This window comes from Saccoglossus kowalevskii, chromosome 16 (assembly GCF_978046115.1).
Source record: "Saccoglossus kowalevskii chromosome 16, keSacKowa6.1, whole genome shotgun sequence".
Classification (NCBI taxonomy): Eukaryota; Metazoa; Hemichordata; class Enteropneusta; family Harrimaniidae; genus Saccoglossus; species Saccoglossus kowalevskii.
In genome coordinates this window covers 25,084,390-25,109,655 of record NC_140656.1, presented here as the reverse complement: position 1 = coordinate 25,109,655, position 25,266 = coordinate 25,084,390, and the positions used below count along the sequence as shown (strand labels likewise).

General features: G+C 33.2%; 1 protein-coding gene across 1 annotated transcript; it reads left to right on the top strand.

Annotated features, from left to right (window-relative positions):
- Nucleotides 1-803: 803 nt before the first annotated feature.
- LOC102808869 (vacuolar protein sorting-associated protein 16 homolog) lies at nt 804-22,372 on the top strand. The gene is made up of 21 exons (XM_085490953.1): nt 804-907; nt 1,602-1,656; nt 2,570-2,698; nt 3,328-3,472; nt 4,696-4,814; nt 6,304-6,423; nt 7,684-7,909; nt 11,307-11,383; nt 11,718-11,843; nt 12,294-12,421; nt 12,668-12,703; nt 13,194-13,302; nt 13,680-13,814; nt 14,607-14,715; nt 15,840-15,937; nt 16,247-16,351; nt 17,279-17,386; nt 18,353-18,522; nt 19,390-19,486; nt 20,735-20,838; nt 21,578-22,372. Exons 1-21 carry the CDS (start codon nt 804-806, stop codon nt 21,720-21,722), a joined length of 2,445 nt encoding a protein of 814 aa, XP_085347079.1. The 3' UTR covers nt 21,723-22,372.
- The last annotated feature ends 2,894 nt before the right edge of the window (nt 22,373-25,266 follow it).

Below are 25,266 nucleotides of genomic sequence, written 5' to 3'. Positions count from 1 at the left end.
GTATTTGTCATGGTGTTTGATTCGCAATGCGTGCTGCATGATAACCACCACCCTTTAAAAAAAGCAAATAATACACTTAAACCTGATTCTTTTACACATCAACAGCTGATCCTAAAAAAATATTCATATGATGCTCCAACAATCATTCATCATCGCTGTCTATTTCAATAATGACATTTACTCTTCAACAGACTACATGAAAATGTCCTTGCTTTTTTGGGGAAATTCTGAGGTAATACATTTCCTCATGCAGTCCGAATGGGAAGAATCTAGATTGCCAAGTCCTGGCATGTATTTGCTGTAAAGCATGTGATGAAAATACAGTTCCTATTAGGGACTTACATGTCTAAAAATTATGGGTTATATCACCGGAAAAATCCATATCTGGTTATAGAATATATAGTACTACTTGAAGGTACATGTACTGAACTCAATAGCAAGGAGAGTAAAATACTTGGCAAGATGTTGCACTCTGTTCTGTAATTTATGTGTTATGGGCTGTGGATAATTAAGATGTACAGCAATTATATCCCTTTCAGTTTGTGGGGGTGATTTCAATGACTGTGCACAAATAGCACCAATTTCATCAGATGTCAGGCAAGAAACTTAAGCATAAAACCCAGGCCATCCAAACAATGAGTTGGCTTTTATAGCGTGTGCTGAGTTGTCAAGCTGATCTTTGGCCTCTACCGATTCCCTTGCAGATGATAAAATGTTTGAGATGTTTTCGAACCTTGCCTGTGAACTATAGGATTTGAATCCGTTATTATCATGTGTCTTCCACTGATGTTGCTCATTTTGCCATGTTCCATCATGTACAGATTCTGACACCATTAAAACCACCTTTGATGACAGATGGCACCTTGTCCGATTCAGGTCCTAAGCTAAGGAGCAAAAGAAGTAACAAGTTAGTTTTTATTGGAACGTTACTTGTTTATGCTGAAGTTTTTTGGACTGTGCATCTCTTCAAAACCGCCACCTATGATCAATGTGGATTTGAGTCGTCCTCATAAAGATGTTTAATGCAGAGCACAATGATGTTATCCTGGTGGACTTTGTAGAAGCTCTGCAAACCTCTAGCTACAAAACCCAACCAAATGGCACCGAAATCTTCTTGTGACTCCAATAGTCTTTCAACTGTACTGACTCTCCGATTGATTGATGACTGATTTGCAATGTGTCCCTTTGCACCTAAAACACCTATCTGTGGCTTGCAATGTGAACTCAATAATTTATGATCAGATGTTGAGATTGCTTCACTTTGCTTGCACGTAAGGACAGGTCAGATCCCGCAGCAGACATCACTACAGTGACACTGAGTTGTTTAAAGCTGAAGGGACGCTTGGAGACGCTTGTTTGTAAACAATGACAGGCTATGGCCATCTGGGGCACGGCACAGGTGACAACTTGCCCGCTTTAATGGTAAATTGAAATCTGCAAGGGAATTTTCTGGGAAGCTATAGCAGAGTATCCACTACAATTCACTGCATTCAAGTCTCAATCTACCAAAGACTATAAATAAATATATAGTATTGAATATTTCAACATTGTAATGTATTTCTTTCATAATAATTATGCAAACTCATGTTATTTACTATTAGGGTACTGACTATGCTTCTACCTTTAAAAAAGCGCAAATACAAGATTGTGTGCAAGGTTAGATTTATAAAACATACATGACCGCTTAACTCTGTTTTAAATGATCATGTCGCACATAAACACATAAGGCATTTTAGTTCTTGTTTACCGATCCTGAACTTGTTGTATGGAATGTGATACTAATGTTCCAACTCAAGAAGGCTTGGCTATTTTAAATTTCGTAAATAGCATTTGTTTCAAGTGTAAAATTGATTCAAGTGTAATAAACATAAGTGAAATGTATGGACGAGTCGGAATACTCGTACCTTGGAAAGTTACGACTCTAACTTTCGAAATTAGCGATAAATACATGCATAAAATACAAGCATATATATCATTTTTCACGCAACAACAATTCGTATACTGCATTCGATTTATGGAACTTTAATTATTTTAATAAAATACTTTGGGTCAATAATATATACATTACCATGCTAGGATGATCGTAGCAGAATGGTTCAGCACAGTCTCTGTCCCAGAGATCCTTGCAGCTAGAACACCATATTTATAATTTACAAAAGAAAATAATTTCATCATGGAATAGTGGTTACTAAGGTGTTATTCGGTTTATTGTGCTGACTGTCCCATCGATTGCCAGTCGAAGAACAAACAAAAGCACTTTATAGTATTGACAGTTAACTGGTCCAACTGCCACTCCGTTTGTGCTACGGAAAGTAAAAAGGAACTTCTCTCTCTGAAAACAGCCAAAATCTACAAACAACGCATATACTTTCGTTGGGTTTGAAAAATTTAACACCTGCATGGCAATGTTTTTGTGGGCATCTTTGAAAGTAGTACCACTGTGACACATTAACCAATCAATAACATGCATAAGTTTGCATGGTTGCAGAGATATTGTCATAGAAATAGAACTCTGCCCGGGAGATTGGGTTCAGCATTCATTATGAAGAATCGAATATTTATTTTTCAGTGGAATAGTGGCCATGTAATCCACCTTGGCTGGTCAAGTAATGAAGACTTACTCTGTGTTCAAGACGATGGCAGTGTGCTGGTATATGATATATTTGGAGTATTCAAGAGAACATTCAGCATGGGACAGGTAATGGTATAATTCAAATCATGTCTCTGTTTCAATAATAGAAGATGTGTACATATAATATATAGAAACCTGATTGGGTGTCTTGTTTACATAATTTTTTTCAAATGTGTAGTTTGCTTTCAGCAAATTGATATGAATTTCACATATCAGTGACAGTAATGAAATTTTGTTTCCATGACATTTTCTCTGGGGTTTTATGTCATGGACTTCCAAACATTTTTGTTGTCACAAATGCTATAAAATCATCAAATTTCGCATTGAAAATCAGCGGTTTACAGTAGAGTTGGTTCATTTGACACAGATTTTAGAATGTAATATATAGAACTGCATACAGTGTACACATGTATGCCAATTTTTCTGACACTGACACTAAAATTTGTAGGTGTGTACCTTGTGATCTCAAGACCCTGTCATGTTATAACCTGTACATTTCAGTGGTGTGTGCAACTATGACTGTGTTGCACCTTTTCTTTTGTGGTTTCTCGGTAGACTTTTGCAATTTTCAATGAATCAGAAAATTAAGGAAAATTTGTGTCTTCCAAACATAAAGCAGTTTACAGTAACTACTACGATACTTACTTGTATACATATTTATCTGTCATGTATATTTTACTTTTTTATTCCTGCAGGAAGCCAAAGATATGAAAGTCTTAGACTGTCGTATATTTCGCAGTCACAGTGGCACAGGTTTAGCAATTCTTACTAATAGTTTTAAGTTGTTTGTGGTAAACAACATAGAAGAACCTAGAATTCGAAAAATGGCAGAGGTGCCAGGTAACGTTGGTTTATAATGATTTCACCTGTTTAATGATTCTGCTTGTTTAGAAGTATGGTGATTTGAAAACTTAATTTTAAAATTTATCACAGTGGATCTTTCTCCTTCACAGATGTTTAGAACTACTACATTTCACAATCCGTAAAGTTCCAAATTTCAACCAACAATTTTCTGTTAACTTACAGTGGTTTTCATTTAACTATTTTATTTTGAAAAAAACACACAGCTTTTTCCATTCCTATCCCTCAGTGTTTCTATTATCACTAAAGAGAAAGCAGCAGATTTTATTCTCACCAGTGGACTATATGTTTTTAACTTTGTTGATGAGAACAAAATTACTCTCACTAACAAATTTCAAAAGGAAAACTTGTGTGAAAAATCTTCATTACTTAGGTGTGGGATTCTATATTTTCTATTAATATTTTTTATTTAGAAAGTTAGTTATTCATCCTTTTTTTCTGACCATTCTTATCCATAGTGTACAATACATAACAATTAGATAATGCCTAATAATGATGTACACAATTTTTAGCTCCGCTGTCGACTTTGTCGAGCGGAGCTTATCATATGAGTGATTGTCCGTCGGCGTCCGTGTCAATGTTTTACCTTTTTGACTTCTTCTTGAAAACTACAAGCTTGAATGCTTTGATACTTGGTGTATATGTACCTTGGGTAGACCTCTCTCAGATTTGTTCATTTCATGATGATATCTTTAATTCTCTAATTTCAGTGAATATTTTCGCCATTTTTGCTGAAAACCGCAAGTCCAATTGCTTTGATATTATACATATAAGTACTACATGTGGACCTCTCTCAGATTTTGTTCATTTCGTGGTGATATCTTCAATTATCTAATTTTGATGAATATTTTTGGTGAAAAGTGATATTTTTTAATTCTTGTTGAAAACAGCAAGTCCTATTGCTTTGATATTATACATATTGTTCATTTTCTAATGATATCTTCTGTTCTTTAATTTCAATGTGCATTGCTAATAGCGGAGCTATCTCAGCCGACAGGCTGCTTGTTTAATACTACAAAGATGTCCAGTTGTTTATCATGTAATAACACTGCATCACACCAGCTATATGCAAGCGTGATACAATGCAAATGCGACGATGAAGTAAGACTTGCACAATCTCTTATGAAAGCTGTACTATATATAGTACATGTATTTTATAGATTTGTAAGTTATTTATGTGTTATTATTTTTTCCACTGGCAGGATTAAGTTGCCCTCCTAGTAGTTGGGCAGTTATATCTGAGGATAGACAGTCACGTATTCTACTAGCCAAGGAATCTGAATTATATTTACTGGACCATGGTGGTCAGTACTCTCAGGAGGTAAGGAATGGCCACATTGCTTAATATTCATTCAGTTGTTCATTTACTGGTCCATGATGGTCAGTATTCTCAGGAGGTAAGGAATGGCCACATTGCTTAATATTCATTCAGTTGTTCATTTACTGGTCCATGATGGTCAGTACTCTCAGGAGGTAAGGAATGGCCACATTGCTTAATATTCATTCAGTTGTTCATTTACTGGTCCATGATGGTCAGTGCTCTCAGGAGGTAAGGAATGGCCACATTGCTTAATATTCATTCAGTTGTTCATCATTTACAGAAAAAGTTCTAAATCTTAATCATCATTTAAATCAGCAAATGTGATTTATATATAACAACTGAACTCGTACTCTGTGTGTAAAGTTCATTGCTAAATACATCCTGGCTTGCATGCTCGGTTTGAAATGTATTTGTGATTGCCACCTCGTGTTTTACATGTGCCTCAACTAAAATAGAAAAATGATCTGAAAGCTGTATTCTGAGAGCATTCATAAAGCTTTATTAGGGTCTAGATACTCATTTTTCCCCTTATTTTGTTTGGCTCAAATTACTGTATATACTTTAGATTCCACTCTAATTTAGGCATCTGGGAAACATCAAATGCCTTAATTTGGTTTTGCAATTGGCCTCACAAACTGTTAAAATTAACAAAAACTACTCAGTATTTTAATGTAGTATGCACTGGTTTTATTATAGTTGGTGGAGAAAAGACGAGTCTAAATGAATTTCCAAATAAAAACAAGCATTGCTTAGTAGCAAATGATCACCCTAAAATAATCCAATCATGCTGTGTTTTTAAAAGCAAATAACTTGCTTGTTGTCAAGGGGATCATGGAAATGTTGACTATTAAATATTACTAATTGAATTACAATGGCTTGCAGTAATTTCGAACAGAACAGACTGTTTGTACGTATGAATACTATTCAAAAATGTTGGCAAAAGTAATATGAACACATGATCAGTCGGGAAGCAAAAATCATCTTCAGCATTTAAACGTGGTACTATGCATTGAAATTTGAATTTTATTATATATTTCACACAAATTCAGACAAATTCAATCAAATATCTCATATAATTAACCCAATAAAGCTCTATGAATAATCTCAGAGCTCAACTTTAATATACAGGTAATTAGATAAATACACATATTACCTTTTTTCATTTAATCAAATGAATACTGCCATGTAATAGTTTTCATTCCTCACTGTATCAATCGATATTTTTTATGGGTTCCATAGCAACGAATACAATGCATGTAAAAAGTTCAATGTTTGTTTACATGAAATTCAACACAATTCATAAAGCATGCTACAAAATGCTAAGAATTATTTATATTGTGTTTTACCAATTTTACCGAAGTACTTATTTATTTATTTAATCACAAGTTTTTAGAGTTAGTCTAAAAAAAAGTATTAATATTATGTTGGCACCAGACATCTTTTACTGGATTGCTCCAAATTATTCTTTTTTAATGGATTTTTTTTGCAGGCGCCTCCAATGACAGCTGAAGTGAACTCCTTTATCGAGATGTCAGTATCATTTAATAATAAATATCTTGCTCTTTTTACTGATTCCGGTTTATTTTGGATTGGATCAGCTGATCTGCAGGTAAATCATGCAAACTACCTTTTTTTCTTTTTCATACTTGAGGAATAATACAGTGCCCTCTAGTGTTGGTAATTTGATGACTTTGTTTTTAGTGGAAGTGTATTACTTAAGCCTCTTATTCCAAATATAATTAAAATTAAAAAAAGAATACAGTGTTATTAATCACTTCATCATAATATAGTACATTACTTCATTAATTTTGTGTGCTAGAAACAGTTTCTCTGGTTTTATTTTATTTTTACTTTCTAATAAATGTAGTTTTATTTTTGAGTTTTGATGATCATCTTAACATTTTTCTCGTTTATAAAGACACTTTATTTCATTTTTCTTTATTTCCAATCGATATAGGAGGATATTGATTGAAAATTTAGGGCATTATTTGATCATGACTTCCAAATTCAGAAACCTTTATTTTACCGTGTCTTGGTGTACAAAAATGTTTGAAAGGAAGGAAGGAAGGAAAGGAAGCCTTAACCAGAACCTCAGGATTACTTCTATAAATTTCCGACAGTCCTGCAGCATGTCAGAAATTTTTAGAAATCAGAATCAGAAATAACTCAGAAGTCTGTTTTGACAAGATGAATGCTCCTCAAGTGAACAGGAAACTTCTATACGACCTTTGGGTATCAAGTATTTCAGTTGAACTTCATCGTCTGAATCGCACAGTTTGTTGGTGTTGACTTATTGCCGACTCCACCAACCCATGCGGGACCAGCTTATGTTAAACAAATGGCCAAGTTTGATTGGATGCGCCTGTTGAAAAGGTGCCCAATCAGTCGCTGTGTAACATTGCGTGGTAGGCTAAGGAACAAAATGTCGGAAATTACGACGTGTAGCACGGTTACTTCAAAATTCTTCATTAACTCAGTGATATTTTGATATTTTACATACTGAAGCTATACTGAAATGTACATTACTCTACCCGCCTCCCGTCATTTCATCTTCCACAGCTTCAGTCAGTGAAGCGGCCTGGTTAAATAAAAGTTAAGTTTCTGAACTGCTGGTCATTAACAAATAATGCGCACAAATTTCAATCCATATCTTCTTAAGAATTAGGTTTAAGTAATTAATGTAAATTCTGTCATGTGGTGAGCGATTTGTTGGCATACCCATACATAGAACATAGCTCATTCTTGCCTTTATTTGGTTTCATATTCGCATATACATGTATGCCAACAAAAAATATCCGAGCACTCCTATGTTGAGTTATCATCTATTCCTATTTAGCCAATAATTTTTGTTCATTTGCCTTCTTTCTAGAAAGTCTACTGTGAATTCAACACTAAAAGTCCTTCCAAACCACAGCAGTTAGTCTGGTGTGGTACCGGTGCTATTGTTGCTTATTGGGAAAACCTTTTATTAATGGTTGGTCCTGATAAAGATTGGGTCAAGTACAACATGGATAGTACTGTGCATTTAGTGCCTGAATTGGATGGACTCCGAATAGTTGGAAGATACACCCATGATTTCCTGCAGAGGGTCCCTAGTAAGTGCTTGCTATACTTATCAACTTGATAAACTCTAAAATCAGCACTTCTAGAAATATATCTTTGATTTGATTTTTTTAGTACATACATAAATGCTACTATAAAATCTGTATTAGAAGCCGTGGCTTCTATTAAAATGGTACAATACAACAGAAGGAATGTGGCTTCCATCTACACATATGAGAAACAATGAATTTATGGTTCTCAAATGTTTAAAAAGAATGGGTGTGACTAATATTGGGGATGCGGCTTCTAATACAGATTTTACGATAATCATATAAAAACTACCCTATCCTGAGAATCAAATTAAAAAAACTCACTCTTCCTGATTTATGAATTTGAAGTGTTTGGCAAGAGTGGCAAATGTAAAATTTTATTTGATACTTCATTTTGTTTGGCTCAAATTACTGTAAATACTTTAGATTCCACTCTAATTTAGGCATCTGGGAAAAGTCAAATGCCCTAATTTGGTACTGAAATTAGCATCACAAACTGTTAAAATTAACAAAAACTACTCAGTATTTGAATGTAATATGCATTGGTTTTAATATAGTTGGTGAAGAAAAGTGGAGTCTAGATGAATTTTCAAATAAACACGAGCATTGCTTAGTAGCAAATGATTATCACAGAGTAATCCAATCATGCTGTGTTTTTACAAGTGAATAACTTACTTGTTCTCAAGGAGATCATGAAAATGTTGATTATTACACAGTTGTGATTATAATAACGTCCCAAAAAATCAATTTGTTTTGTTAAAAAATTCAACTTAAGCTGTTGCATGCATATGTTTTATGCTACACGCTATCTGCCATGTTTTTTAGCTCCGCTGTTGACTTTGTCGAGCAGAGCTTATCATATGAGTGATTGTCCATCGCCCGTGTCAATGTTTTACTTTTTCGACTTCTTCTTGAAAACTACAAGCCTGAATGTTTTGATACTTGGTGTATATGTACCTTGGGTAGACCTCTGTTAGGTTTTCTTAGGTTTGTTCATTTCATGTTGATATCTTCAATTCTCTAATTTTGGTGAATATTTTTGTCATTTTTGGTAAAAAGTGATATTTTCGACTTCTTGTTAAAAACTGTAATCCGATTGCTTTGATATTATACATATTGTTCATTTTTGACTCCCATGTGCGAAGCACATAATGGGAGTCTTTGCAGTTAGTGTGGGTGTGTGCGTGTGTGTGTATGTGTGTATGTGTGTCCGACTGTTCCACTGCTATCTCAAGAACCATACATCGGTTTTTGATGAAACTTGGTGCATAGATGCTCTGGGCCAATGCGCAGATTTGATTAGGTTTTGGTAAAATTCCATGCTCGTTAATTACCTAATTTGCATGATAATTAGCTGATTTTTAGCTGTTCTATGACTGTTCCACTGATATCTAAAGAACCACTCATTGGATTTTGATGAAACTTGGTACATAGATGCTCTGAACATATGCGCAGATTTGATTAGTTTTTGGTAAAAATCCGTGCATATTAATCACCTAATTTGCATGTTAATTAGCTGATTTTTAGCTGTTCCATGATTGTTCCACTGATATCTAAACAACCACTCATTGGATTTTGATGAAACTTGGTACATAGATGCTCTGAACATATGCGCAGATTTGATTAGTTTTTGGTAATAATCCGTGGATACTAATTACCTAATTTGCATAATGATTAGTCAATTTTCGTTTTTTCCACTGATATCTCAAGTACTAATTATCACATTTCAATGAAACTTGGTACATAGATGTCATATGACACTGCACAGACCTGATAGTTTTTATGGTAATATCAGTTCATATTAATTACCTAATTTGCATAATTAATTAATTTTCAGCATTTGATATAAGTACTAATCATCACATTTCAATGAAACTTGGTACATAGATGTCATATGACACTGCACAGACCTGATAGTTTTTATGTTAATATCAGTACATATTAATTACCTAATTTGCATAATTAATTAATTTTCAGCATTTGATATAAGTACTGATCATGACATTTCAATGAAACTTGGTACATAGATGTCATATGACACTGCACATACCTGATAGTTTTTATGGTCATATCAGTACATATTAATTACCTAATTTGCATAATTAATTAATTTTCAGCATTTGATATAAGTAGTGAGCATTACATTTCAATGAAACTTGGTACTTACATACTCAAGGACTATGCAGAGATTGATTGTTTCAGATAAATATTTGTGCATATTAATCACCTAATTTGCATAATTAGTTAATTTTCAGCTTTTCCACGGGTACCTCAAGTACTAATCATCGCATTTCAATGAAACTTGGTACATAGATCCTTTAGGACTATGCAGAGACCTGATTAGTTTTAGGGTAAATAATTGTGCATATTAATTACCTAATTTGCATAATTAATTTTCAGCTTTTCTACTGATATCTAAAGTACTAATCATCACATTTCAATGAATCTAGAATAATGCAGACCCAATTAGTTTCCGGTAAATATTTGTGCATATTAATCACCTAATTTGCATAATTAACCAACTTTCACACTGATATCTCAGGTACTATACATCACATATCAATGAATGTACATGGATGCTGTAGGACAATAGACAGACCTGAATAATTGTGGGTTAAAATCTGTACATATTAATTACCTAATTTGCGTAATTAACCAATTTTAAGCTTTCACACTGATATCTAAAGTACTACTTATTCCGTTTCAATGAAACTTAGTACAAAGATGCTCTAGGACAATGTACAAACCTAATTAGTTTGGGGTAAAAATCTGTTCATATTAATTCCCTAATAAGCATAATAATTCATAATTTTTTGGTTCTAATCACATTTCAATTAAACTTGGAGACATAGATTTTCTGTTACATTGCGCAGACCTCATTAGTTTTACACTCAAATCTGGTCATATTAATTTTCTGATTTGCTTAATTAGTTTTCAGCTAAGTAATTTTGAATTATATTTAATGTGTCTCCAATACTCTCAGCACATGGGAGTTCTTTCTAAGCTTTCTTTGATCTAATGATGTCTTCAGTTCTTTAATTGAAATGTGCATTGCTAACAGCGGAGTTATCTCAGCCAATAGGCTGCTTGTTCCGTACACAAGGTGACCTGAAACTGTTCTTTGACCTGATAGGTCGAAGCGATTATTATTCAATCAGAATGCTGAGCATGACTCACGAGACAGCAGTCTGTGGCATGAGTTCTGATTGGTTGCTGATCATGTTAGTTTTGAGCATGGTTTTCATGCTGGGTATTAGTCAGGTGTAGTTAGAGGTATGTATGCTGGAAGGTGAATAATATAAATGACCAGAGCCTCTTCTTTCATGTACATCTGTCTTTTTTAGTTCTAACACCAGTATTAATCAGTTAATTGCATTTTTGTCTCTTTCTGTGTTTACAGATATGGTGGAGGATGTTTTTAAAATTGGTTCTATGGCGCCAGGTGCTATGCTTTATGAAGCATCTAGAGAATTCCAGGTTAGAATATGATAAAACTTGGCTTGGTTTGCATGCATTTAAAGATCATACCTTTCCCATGTTCCTCCTCAGAAATTCATTCATTCATTTGACCTCATTAGATTATACTTTTTGGGATATTTGACCTCAGGTCATATTTCTTGGTATATTTGACTTATTTTGATTTAAAACAATGAATAAAGTGCATTCACTGAGAACAATTGGTGTATAAGTTGATAGTAAAGATAGTTTATTCTCCAATAGTATCCAGGTGTATCATGTTCCTGACTGAGGGGTGAGGCTGGAGCATACATGTAGATAATTTATTTCCCACTTTTTCTCTTGACATCTACAGAAAGGGAGTCAGAAAGCAGATGAGTATATACGGATGATAAAAGATAAGCTACAGTTGGCTGTAGAACAATGTATTGTTGCTGCTGGAGCCGAATATGAATCCAACACACAGAGAATGCTACTCAGGGTTAGTTTCACCTGCCTATATGCCTTAGTGTTGTTACCTATGTGAGATGTAACTATTATAGACTCAGACAAATTTTATAGAAACTCAACTTAATCTCATTCTCTTGTAAATTTAATGTCACATACTGTATTTTCACATGTTTTTACATAGATGTCTTGTTATACAACATATAACGTAGTGTTTGTTTGGTGTACTTAAAATACCACAAAAACAAATTTTTTTTGGCTCGCATGCACTCCTATTAGAGATGCATACATTAAACTTCATTTATCTGTAGTTATGGGAATTGTGCGCCATATCGTGTTGACTGTGAGAGCAAAATTTTATTGTACGTTTTTAACTGAATCAACCACTGAATTTGCTAGCATTTTAATCCAATTAATTCAAGAATTATTTTAATGACTGCACTTTAAATATAAATTTATTTTTATTAATTGTTTATTTTTACAGGCTGCCTCATTTGGTAAATGTTTTCTTAGCGATATGCGACCAGAGCCATTCTTCAACATGTGTCAAATGTTACGAGTGCTCAATGCCGTTCGAGATTACAGAGTCGGTATTCCATTGACGTACTCTCAGTATCCTTCATAAGTAGTGTAATTTTAGAATATTAACATTTTCAATTTTGCTTTTGTAGTGATTAATTTAGTTGTGTTGGAAAAAAATAAATTATTGAAAATTACAAATATGTTAAGTAGGTATTTTTACTAAAACTACTGTTGGCTGAATTTCTACAGAAGTCGAATTAAAAAGTTTTCACAATATAATGTACTTATCAATAATTTTGTGTAAATTTAAGTAAATTCCTAAATTTGTAACTTCAGACTTGAACATCTAAGGCTGGCTGTACTCATAGACAGGTTAGTTAAATTTACTTGGTGCATTAATGCATTTACTGTTGCTGTAATATTTTGCTATCCACTTTATGCAGTATTTTCAAATGAATGTTAATTTTCTCCAAGCAAAAACTTTTGTGATTTATACAATTATAGATATTTATTTTGTCTTGTGTTGTGTTGTGGTTCCTCTACCAACTGAGCTGAGCTGAACATATACTTGATGTTTTAATTCAGTAGGGCTAGTAATGAATGATTCATTCAATAAATTGATGTCACTTGTTTACTCGGACTGTCAAGCAAATGTTTACCAGATTTGTGTAGCATGTGACCATATAATGTAATGAAAGAGTTGTAAAAATCCTCAAAAACTCTCTAGATATACTTGTACGATTCTAGTAATTTTGAAAAACAACACTATAACTATATACATTTCTTTTTATCCCTTATACCACCACTATTTGCATTACCCTTTTCCATTATAATATTATACATATTATGTTTTTGTTTACAGACTTATTCTACGCCGTGAATGGTGCCTTGCAATTAGAATATGTAAATACTTAAAGATGGCAGAATCTGAAGGTGAAAGCAGAATCCTAGCACACTGGGCATGCTATAAGGTAGGATATTCTTTCCTTACTTTTACTGATGAAGTATAGGGCTTGACATTTACAGTGTTATTGAAGGCTGTTGCCTTGAATTGATATCCAGCAAGTTTGCCTTGATGCTCTTTGATATTTTCATTTTTATTCTGATGTACTTAGGCAATTCTATAATTTTGAAAATGGGTGTCTTTTCAGCTTTGAAGTTCAAAGCCTGCTCGCAGTATATAACTTTAATTTCCAGAGACAAAAAATAGTGATTATTGCAGTTCAGTTAAAATTGTGGATTTTCTTACACCATCTCCTCAAATCAGCACTGTGATTTTTTTTTATTTTCCACTTATGAGTGATGTATTGAAATGGACTTTTGTAACCATTGATCTTAATTGCTTTAGGTGCAGCAAACAAATCGGGATGATGAACAGATAGCCAGGGCTATCCAAGGTAAACTAGGAGACACTCCAGGAATCTCGTATACTGAGATTGCTGCCAAAGCATCTGAGTGTGGTAGGACTGAGTTAGCTATACGGGTAAGTCTCATTTGTGTCAAACTTTCTTTGTGACCACACCCAGTAATGTATAACCATTTAAACTACTTTCACCTTTAATGTTGCACATGGACATAATTATTAAAACAATATTGTTGTTTTGGTTGTTAGGTTATTGTTCTTGGGGAAATATAGCATAATTGTCTAGCGCCAAATTTAGCAGGAACACAGGGTGACAATAAAAATAAAGAATTTTGTTCTATTTTAAACTGCGCATACACACATGGTAATTTTGTAGAATGCATACTAATTAGTTAACTTGTCACAGGTAAAACTTATCAAAAAAACTTTATGCGCAATTTTGAGCAATAGTGAAATATTAACTTACCTATGCATTACCATGAATATCATAGCTTTTTATGATCTCATACAAGTTAACGAAAAAAACAATTTGCTGGATCAAAGACATGTCCTTTATACATCAGTTTTTCAAATATTTGTTCAGCTTGTAACAATAGAATCAGTCATAAAGAACTACCATGTTTGCTATCTGAAAGATAACTGCACAATTTATTAATAACTGAAAGGTTTTCATTGCTCATGAATATTAATTTATGCAAATTAGACAATTTTTTTCTGCCTATAAGGTCATGCAATGCCCCCCTGCTGTATTACTCATATATGATGGCCTGAAACAGAAACGGTGACTTTACGACCAGTTTGGCTAAAAGTTTTTTTTTAAACCTACTGTACTGCTATTGTTACTTTCTTGTTTTATTATCAATCTTCCGATTTTCTTTCCTTTGATTATTCATGTTTTTCTTCTTTTCCAAGTTGTTGGATTTTGAACCCAAGGCAGCTGAACAAGTACCTTTACTGATGAGGATGAATAGAGACACTGTAGCTTTGAATAAAGCTATTGAAAGTGGCGATACCGATTTAGGTGAGATAATCACTTTTGAATTTAGTATTATCAAATTGTGTACTAACTTTATGTTATGGTTCCCAACTTAAAATATTTTTTCTGTCAAAAGTTATGAAAAATTTTGTAGTACTGTATTGTGATGTTGATGTGATAAATCATACTAGGAATTAGATGAATGATGAATGCAGTGTCAAATTATTGTGTTAATAGGTGATGGTAGGCATGTGATACACGTTTGTGTTAATGATGTAATAGTGTGTGCGCTTATTTCTATGATTAAAATTAGTAATATTTTAAGGATTTAGTATACAGCCAATGTGATTTTTGGATTATATGCACTTCTATTAGAGATGTACTTCTATTAGACCAAATAAAATATACTAGAAACATAAATTAGAAATATTTTAACAGTATTAGGATACAAATATATACGTTTATGTTTGAAAATGCTGTGATTACATAATACTACGGAATACTTTATTTTCGCTGGAATTAATTTTCGCTGAAAAGGCTTTTTGGGCATTTTGTATGGAATTTATTTTCACTGTTTTTTGATGAGTTTAATGTGATATATAGGAAAAAAAGTATATTCGCTGGATTTTATTTTCATGGAATTATCTCTTCAGTGAAAATAACGAAAATAAATTCCAAGTGAAAATAAAGTATTCTACAGTAGTCGTTCAGTTAACAACTCTCCAAATACTGTAAATCGACTAACTTTTTACTGGGTTCAAATTTCAGGCATACTCAGTGGGTTTTAAATTCACGGTTTTATAATTTAGATAATGTGTTCTACGCTCAATTTTTACATATTCACTGGGTTTTAATTTAGTGCATTTTCCAGTCAGCGATATAAGCAAAATTAAAAGCCAGTTAACCCTTTTACTGTAATAGAAATGATGTCACTTTTAATTGTGTTAGAAAAATATTGGTCATTGTGATGACGAGAATGATATTATGTATGTGTTAATTTCTGTTAATCATTCAGAAAGTAATCCATGGATAATTGTTAAGACTCATTTATTATGGTGTATACCAGTATTTTGTGTTTGAATCTACAAATGTAAGAAGCGAATTCAGGAATATTTAATCAATTTTTCACTTTCAATTGTCCGTACAATTTTTCCATTTCTTTGTTTCAGTTTACACAGTACTTCTACATCTTAAAGATAATATCTCACCAGGTGACTTCTTGATGGTGATACGTAATCTTCCAGTAGCTCAGAGTCTGTGGTTACAGGTGAGATGATATACCACTCATACCCTCCCAAATAAGTCAACTTGGATAGATATACACAATATGTATATATACATCAAATTTGATCAAGACCTAAAGTGTATGAAAACTAACAAATAAATTATAGAAAAATAAATGACAATTTGCATAATATTACACCAAAATGTCAGCACAACAATTTGGATGTCATATATTTATTTTTATTTAAGATAGACATTTACTATAATGTTCTAGATTCCACCTAACAAATTTAACACAATTTCAATATACGGGTCATCATAACAGTATAATATTCTGTTATTTCTGCTTCAGTTTTGCCGAGAACAAAAGCATGACATGCTACAGGAGATATATTACCAGAATGATGATTTTATGGAGATAGCAAACTGTAAAGTGATTGATAGCTATAGGGAGAGTGTAAGTATGACAAGATTTTTTAAACATTTATCTTCTGAAGATTTGAAATATTGCATTAGTACTTGTTTTAATCATGAATCGAAATGTACTACTCTTAACACAACATACCATTTTCCTTCATCTGTATAAATATTATTTTATAAATTTCTTAATTTAAACTGAAACAAGTTTCTATTGACCGATTGAATTACATTGGAACATTTTCAAATTACACTCATTGATTGGCTAGTTGAATTCAAACTGCTGTTGAAATTTATTAATATTTATAAAGATGAAAGGAACAGGTTTGTTGTTTCAAGAGTATTTTACAGAGACTCTGAAATCCGAATGACAAGCATATTCTAAACTGGGAGAAAGGGCACTTTTTTAATGCTATTTCAACTGATATTTTTTTCTACCTGGATGTGTTGTTGTCATAGCAATCATGATTTCATGGTTTTCTCTATATAGTACAAATGTATATTGTTACTAAAATAACTATTTAACTTATAATAATAAATTAAGATTTGCAAAATAAACCACACTAATTTTTATTTGAAGAAAAGGCACAATTTAGCTTATACATGTATTTACAGTTGAATCAAAGCACATATACATATACAAAGCAAAATTTGATACATCAAAACAACCTGTGAAAATACAAGCAGCTCTCTGATTGGTCTGACTGTTGGGTAGTCAATCTTGTAAACTTTGCTTTGCATTGACTTTAATGCCGGAGGGTCGTCACCTGCGCACATGCAGGAATTCAGTCCCAAGCGATGATAACAACACACGCTAAAAACGCAAAGGCTCATGGGTAGACGCTTGTTTGTAAACAATGACACACTATGGCCAACTGACGCATGCGCAGGGGACGACTCCCTCGCTTTAAATTTGACGCTATAAAAGCAGAAAAAATAACTGATGTGTATCATCAAATCTTGACAGCTTCTTGATGCCAGGCTAAGTGCTTTGTATGATGCGCAAGACAACTACAATAAAGCAAGAAATTCACAAGATTCATACTTGAAGGCAAAGTCAGAATTTGCATACAAGGTAAGATATCTTTTGTATCTGTATATATGGATATCTCTCTCACTTCTTCCTTATCCTCATCCTAATATTCCACTTGACTTACCGGCACCCCTACTGTGATTTTCAACACCAGGCAATTACAACCCCATCTTTCATTTAAAGCTCTTTAAAAAAGCTTGAGATAAAATAAAATGGAACATTTTTCGTAATTTTTTTCAATTCATGGGTTGATGAGATTAGGATACTGATAATGGAAAAAAATGTTGTCACCTGAAAACCTTTTAGAGTTGGGAGTTTCATGAAATCGTCAAAATTCAATGGTGAAGTTACCTCTTCATGCTTGGGATAAAAAAGTCACATATAAATTCTAATATTGTAGTGTGTATAAGTAAATATTGTGTTTGCAGTATGATAACCATTTTCTTATATACAAGTTATTTTCTTTCTTGCATTGCAATATGAATATATGCAAAATCAGTATTATTTTTACAAATGAGAAATGAACTTCTTTATTTAATTGATAAAAAAATAGGCTGAAAGTTTACCAAAAATGTGGACTTATAATTTCAACTCTGTGCTTTTGTGCATCCTTCGGCACCTTATCTCAAACATTCCTGGGCTAATTTCATAAGGTTTTCCACAGACCATACAATGTGAGACTTTAATCTGTCAAAAAGATAATCAGAAGAAGACAATTACGGTAGTTAGTTGTCTCTTTTGATGACATGTCACATACCTAACTATGATTGTTTAATCAGTGCCCCACAGGGTTTACTTCACATCTAAGTGGTAAGTTGTGCTTATACAAAGCCATTATAATGGTTGCATCCATGTCTTTTTTCTTAAATGCAATGTTACTTGCATTTTCTGCAATTGCCAGCCATCTTTCTATGTTTAGTTACAAAGACAAGGGGCCAGTGCAATAGTTAATCAATTGAATTAATTCTTTTCATGGTTCTTTCATGTAACTTTCTTCGCTTGTTCCAGCAAACTGAGGAACAAGTGAAGCTAATGAGGTATCAAAAGCGCTTGGAGGAAGAATTACAGAAACCTTATCTTGATCTATCACTACACGACACAATGTTCCAGTTACTTTTACATCGCAATACTAAACTAGTTGAACAACTCAGAAAAGAATTTAAAGTACCAGATAAAAGGTAGTGTGTTTCATACCTTGTCGATAATTAAGTTTTCTTCTGTTTGATTGAATGTGACTTCAGATTAATTAATTACTCTTAATTGATTGAGAGGTTTTTATTTTTCTTATTTAATTGCAGCTATGTTATTATTGGGATTTTACTTTTAACATATACTATCTGCATTTTTAGAATATCCATAGAAACACTAATTATCATAATAATTTGATTTCAGTAATCCATGCGCAGACATACTATATGATTTTGTCACTAAATAATTAATTTGGCTATTTTAATTAAAGGTTATAAACAAGCAAGGGTATTTGGTACTGGACGTCTCTGGGGAAAATTAGCATATTTGGTGAAAGATAATAACCGAGCATAAGAAAAAATTCATTGGTACATCATTGACCCAACAGAAAATTGTACATTTATATAGTGATAATCTGTTTCGAGGCAGGGTCGCATGTCTTCTACTGTCAGATATAAGACCTTGCTTCAGCCAATCAGATGGCTAGATTCAGAATAATCATTTTATAATATACAAAAGACCATAGATGCAAATGAATGCCTAGATATTGTTGAGATAGAGAGAGAGACCATAAGTATTGTTTTTGTCCTCCAGTTAGTTCTATTTTCTTACATCATAGTGTCGACTGTTTCTCTGGCCTATGCGTAATTATGTAACAGTAGAAGCGATGGCAGGAGAAAATAAAATACTATATGAGAGGTAAAAACAAGCTTTCTGCGACCATTTTTAAGTCTGTCTTTTTCCATCAATCATTTTTCTAACATAAACACACAAACAAAATGAAAAACTGGTGAATAAATAAAGAATTATCTTATGATCTTGCAGCATTAAGTGTTTGACTTTATGCATTCCCTTAGGTATTGGTGGATGAAAATAGAAGCTTTGGCCGAGATCAATGACTGGCAAGAATTAGATAGGTTCTCAAAAAGTAAAAAGTCTCCAATTGGTTATGAGGTATGTTAATATCACATATATAGACATATATATGCATGTGCTTGAGTACTGGCTGGTTTCATGCGTAAGACTTGGTCCATCCATCCCAAACTATTTTTCAAATGTTTGGACTAATTAGATTGGCACAATAAAAAAAAACATATGCACATCCATTTTTAGCTCCGCTGTCGACTTTGTCGAGCGGAGCTTATCATATGAGTGATTGTCCGTTGTCCGTGTCAATGTTTTACTTTTTCGACTTCTTCTTGAAAACTACAAGCCTGAATGCTTTGATACTTGGTGTATATGTATCTTGGGTAGACCTCTCTTAGGTTTGTTCATTTCATGTTGATATCTTTAATTCTCTAATTTTGGTGAATATTTTTGTCATTTTTGGTAAAAAGTGATATTTTCGACTTCTTGTTAAAAACCACAAGTCCGATTGCTTTGATATTACATATATAGGTACTACATGTGGACCTCTCTCAGATTTGTTCATTTTGTGATGATGTCTTCAATTCTCTAATTTTGGTGAATATTTTTGTAATGTTTGGTAAAAAGTGATATTTTCGACTTCTTGTTAAAAACCAATAGTTCAATTGCTTTGATATTACATATTTAGATACTACATGTAGACCTTACTCAGATTTGTTCATTTCGTGATGATATCTTTGATTCTTTAATTTTGGTGAATATTTTTGTAATTTTTGGTAAAAAGTGATATTTTCGACTTCTTGTAAAAAACCAAGTCCGATTGCTTTGATATTACATATATAGGTACTACATGTGGACCTCTCTCAGATTTGTTCATTTTGTGATGATATCTTCAATTCTCTAATTTTGGTGAATATTTTTGTAATTTTTGGTAAAAAGTGATATTTTTGACTTCTTGTTAAAAACCAAAAGTTCAATTGCTTTGATATTACACATATGGATACTACATGTAGACCTTTCTCAGATTTGTTCATTTCGTGATGATATCTTCAATTCTCTAATTTTGGTGAATATTTTGGTGATTTTTGATAGAAAGTGATATTTTCGACCTCTTGTTAAAAACTGTAAGTCCGATTGCTTTGATACTATACATATTGTTCATTTTCTAATGATGTCTTCAGTTCTTTAATTGAAATGTGCATTGCTAACAGCGGAGCTATCTCAGCCGATAGGCTGCTTGTTTGGTTATAAATTGGCCTCAAGATTTGGAAAAAGGTGAATTCAATTCTACAGTTATATAGTTAGTAAAATAATAATTTGAATTATATTGATTAGCCATTTGTCGAAGCATGTATGAAGCGCCACAACCGACTAGAAGCTTGTAAGTATGTACCAAAAGTAAGTCCTGAGAACAAAGTGAAGATGTACATCAAAGTGGGGTGAGTTACATTGTATTACTATTTCCTATTCCAACCTTTCCTAAGAAGGAATCAGTGTCACTTGTCTGATATAAGAAATTAGTTTTTAACAGATAGATATAACTATGGTGTTACTTGTGTGCCCTCTAAGTCTATATGAATCTCAGTAGATGCACAAAGATTTGGTGTGATGCAACTAGTTTTCACTGGCACATCATTAACCCAATAGAAAATCTTACATTGATATAGCTGGTCATCTTACATCAACATATTACTGTATAGTTATGAAATGTGTAATTTGGTGTAATTTGTAAACAAAATAAGTGTAACAACAACAAATATCAGAAGCCACAGCATTTTTGTTTGTTCCGCATGTCACCTGTACAGTCACATACAATTTTTTTTTCTTCTTGAAAACTGACCTCCTCAACAAGCCAACTAACTTGATTTTTCTGGGGGATTCCATTTTGACTTATGATCCATACAAAATCAGTTAAGAGGGTACACCGGGTGTCGCATGTTCTCCTGGCCGCAGGCCTAGCAGTACTTCTCTCACTGAGTTGACTCTTCAGTAGAGTGTACCTGCCTAGTATTGGTTGTTCTGAGTTTGATGATTGTTTGTCAGTGATTTGTTTTAGTATTTAAATTCACATATGATGTTTTCTAAACCTAATAAACTGGTCACTAACACAGTATCTTATACTGCTATTCTTCTTTAAATGGAAGACATAGGAAATAATTGTCTTTTATTTTCCAACAGTGATTTTAAACAAGCCGCTGTTACAGCATTTCAGCAGAAGAATGAGGAGGACCTGACCCTGGTTCTGAAAAAATGTGCTCCATTAGACAGGGGTCTAGCAGAAGAAATCCAAACAATGAAAGCCCAGTTAGCATCAAGGCGTTAAATGTATCCCCTCATCGAGTATACTATGTGCAATTTTAGAATTCAGTGTCCTGAAGATGTTAGCTGATCATGAATTGTATTTTTTGTGTCATCCACCTTAACAAATTTGAATGTTGTTCATGTTGATGATTCATGATAGTTGAGACTGCGCGGTTCTGTGCATGGCTGGAGAGGCCAGTTACGTGCTCACACTCTTGGTTGAGCTGTTACAGTGGCATGAGATATTTCTTATTATCTCCAGTGTCTGACTGTTCATTTTTTGCCTAAAGTTGACTAATGTATATTTAAATCCAATTGTCTTTAGTATATAGGTAATATACAGATGCATGTATGTAAAATAAGTATCAGTATAGTTTCAGTATAGAGACTCTGATGTCAACAAATACTTTTACTGAGGAAAGAATGTTCTATACCAAGGAACAACCACATCAGATTCATATAGTTGTACTTTCTTCTTATTTGCTGGTACAAATGATTAACTTTAAAATACATATTGTAATAAAAATGGCCAACAATTTAATTTATATATTTTTCTAGAGGTTGATGATCTGTGTGATGATCTTTGCTGTCAGAGATCGTTTTGCATATGTTATCTGTTGGTCATTGCAGCACTGTCAAGCTTTTTTCTCTATTAAAATAGATGCAACACTAGATTGTGTTGTGATTTTGTTTATTGAAATAAAATTTAACAAAATGATGTATATAATTAAAACTGTCAATTTCCGTCTTAACATCTTTTTAAAAAACAGCATGTTTAACGATTTCGTTAATGGTTCTGATGTACAAAATATGTCAGCACAAATAAATTAGCTAACATTGCATGATTGTCATTTCATTGCATTTTCTATAACCAAACTCGTACAGCAAAAGTGTTAGCACTTGAAATTTCAATATATTACATACCGTACTCGATCGCGTTAGCGCCCAGGGGCCTCAACTCAGAAAATCACGATTTTTGACTCCCATGTGCGAAGCACAAAATGGGAGTCTTTGCAGTTAGTGTGTCTGTATGTGTGTATGTGTGTCCGACTGTTCCACTGCTATCTCAAGAACCATACATCGGTTTTTGATGAAACTTGGTGCATAGATGCTCTGGGCCAATGCGCAGATTTGATTAGGTTTTGGTAAAAATCCATGCTCATTAATTACCTAATTTGCATGATAATTAGCTAATTTTTAGCTGTTCCACTGATATCTAAAGAACCACTCATTGGATTTTGATGAAACTTGGTACATAGATGCTCTGAACATATGCGCAGATTTGATTAATTTTTGGTAAAAATCCGTGCATATTAATTACCTAATTTGCATGATAATTAGCTATTTTTTAGTGGTTCCATGACTGTTCCACTGATATCTAAACAACCACTCATTGGATTTTGATGAAACTTGGTACATAGATGCTCTGAACTAATGCTAGGTTTTGATTAGTTTTTGGTAATAATCCGTGGATACTAATTACCTAATTTGCATAATGATTAGTCAATTTTCGGTTTTTCCACTGATATCTCAAGTACTAATCATCACATTTCAATGAAACTTGGTACATAGATGTCATACGACACTGCACAGACCTGATAGTTTTTATGGTAATATCAGTACATATTAATTACCTAATTTGCATAATTAATTAATTTTAAGCATTTGATATAAGTAGTTAGCATTACATTTCAATGAAACTTGGTACTTACATACTCAAGGACTATGCAGAGATTGATTGTTTTCGATAAATATTTGTGCATATTAATCACCTAATTTGCATAATTAGTTAATTTTCAGCTTTTCCACGGGTATCTCAAGTACTAATCATCGCATTTCAATGAAACTTGGTACATAGATCCTTTAGGACTATGCAGAGACCTGATTAGTTTTAGGGTAAATAATTGTGCATATTAATTACCTAATTTGCATAATTAATTTTCAGCTTTTCTACTGATATCTAAAGTACTAATCATCATATTTCAATGAATCTAGAATTATGCAGACCCAATTAGTTTCCGGTAAATATTTGTGCATATTAATCACCTAATTTGCATAATTAACCAACTTTCACACTGATATCTCAGGTACTATACATCACATATCAATGAATGTACATGGATGCTGTAGGACAATAGACAGACCTGAATAATTGTGGGTTAAAATCTGTACATATTAATTACCTAATTTGCATAATTAACCAATTTTAATCTTTCACACTGATATCTAAAGTACCGTAAAAACTCCAAAATTTCGACCGGTTTTAAATAATTTGTGTTAGAAATGTGACGTGGTTTTAGAGTCAAAATTAAGGTGCATTTTCGGACGGTCGAATTTTTCAGAATAGAAATCAGCAAAAAAAAATGGGGATGATAGACAGTGTGCTTCATTAGTTTTTAAAAAATGCAATGTCCGTCAATTGACGTAAACTTCCTCATGTTTCACGGTAAAAGCAAAGGTCGTGGCCGAGTTGTAACTCAAAATCTAAACAAAGTCATCAATCAGTGAGTATTATGACAAGCAAAACAAAACATCAAGACGCGGAGAAGAGGTCAGCACAAAACTAATAGGTCAAAAGACAAAGCTGTCTCGCACTACCTAGAAAAACTTGCGAATGTTCGAAGTACAGATACCCATTGGACAAAAGATGCATGGAAGTTTAGCAAACTATCTCCCCGACCCAGTGCAATGTATCCGGTTAGAATCAAAGCTCACGTGTCCCTTATTTGAGCACCGTACCGGTGATTTGAGGGACCAAATTCTGCCGTAAATTCGCCCTTGGATTAAAAAATATAATGGGATTTAAGAAAATAAAATGGGACTTTTAAGGTGTATTTTGGCGTCATTTTTCGGACATTTCAATCAATCCTGCCGGCTAAAATAGAGTCTAAGTTTTACCGTAGTCATTGACGTCTGTCTATTCAAGAGTACACGTGTATGATTTTTATCGTGACTAGCGTGAGCGGGTAAGCTTCCTTTCGAGAATGAGCTGTTATCACTGTGAACAATGTTAAATTATTCTTCAGATGACCAGTTTATTTTTTAAAAACAACTAATTTTTTTATTTAAAAAAAATCATGCCGTTTTCGCATCATCCAGCTTTTTGATTGGTTAATTAGCGATTTGACCTATTTGACCTAAGAGAACATGGCGGATATCCTACAGCATCAAACGTTTATACGAGACCGGAATCATTCGCTTACGATGAAACTAAGTTGACTTTTATTTGTATTTCATAACCATTCAACAAATTTATTTTGTGTACATTATTATAATCACTACTGAGTACAGTAATAATCAACAATTCAGAAACGCAGCATGCCGAGATTTTTGTGTTCGTTTTTATTTGAAACTTCGTTTATTTAGAATATATTTTCGTTACCAATAAAATAAAAATCTCTCAGTCAATCAGAAACCCGGATTCATGCCTTTGAGGAAGGTCCCGTTTGAACGCTCACATCGGTTTTTTTTCGTTTGGGGGAAAACTAAAACTGGTCGCAATTTTCGAATAAGAATGAGTCGGCAATTTTTAGTGGAGTCGAAAATTTGGAGGTAAATAAAACACC

What these genes read in the sequence shown, in the direction of transcription:
- LOC102808869 (XM_085490953.1), top strand. Translation starts at nt 804, where the DNA reads ATGTTCCATCATGTACAGATTCTGACACCATTAAAACCACCTTTGATG. An exon ending in AATACAAGATTGTGTGCAAG is followed by an intron (nt 1,657 to 2,569) that starts GTTAGATTTATA and finishes TTTATTTTTCAG; the next exon opens with TGGAATAGTGGCCATGTAAT. An exon ending in AGTCAGAATTTGCATACAAG is followed by an intron (nt 17,387 to 18,352) that starts GTAAGATATCTT and finishes CGCTTGTTCCAG; the next exon opens with CAAACTGAGGAACAAGTGAA.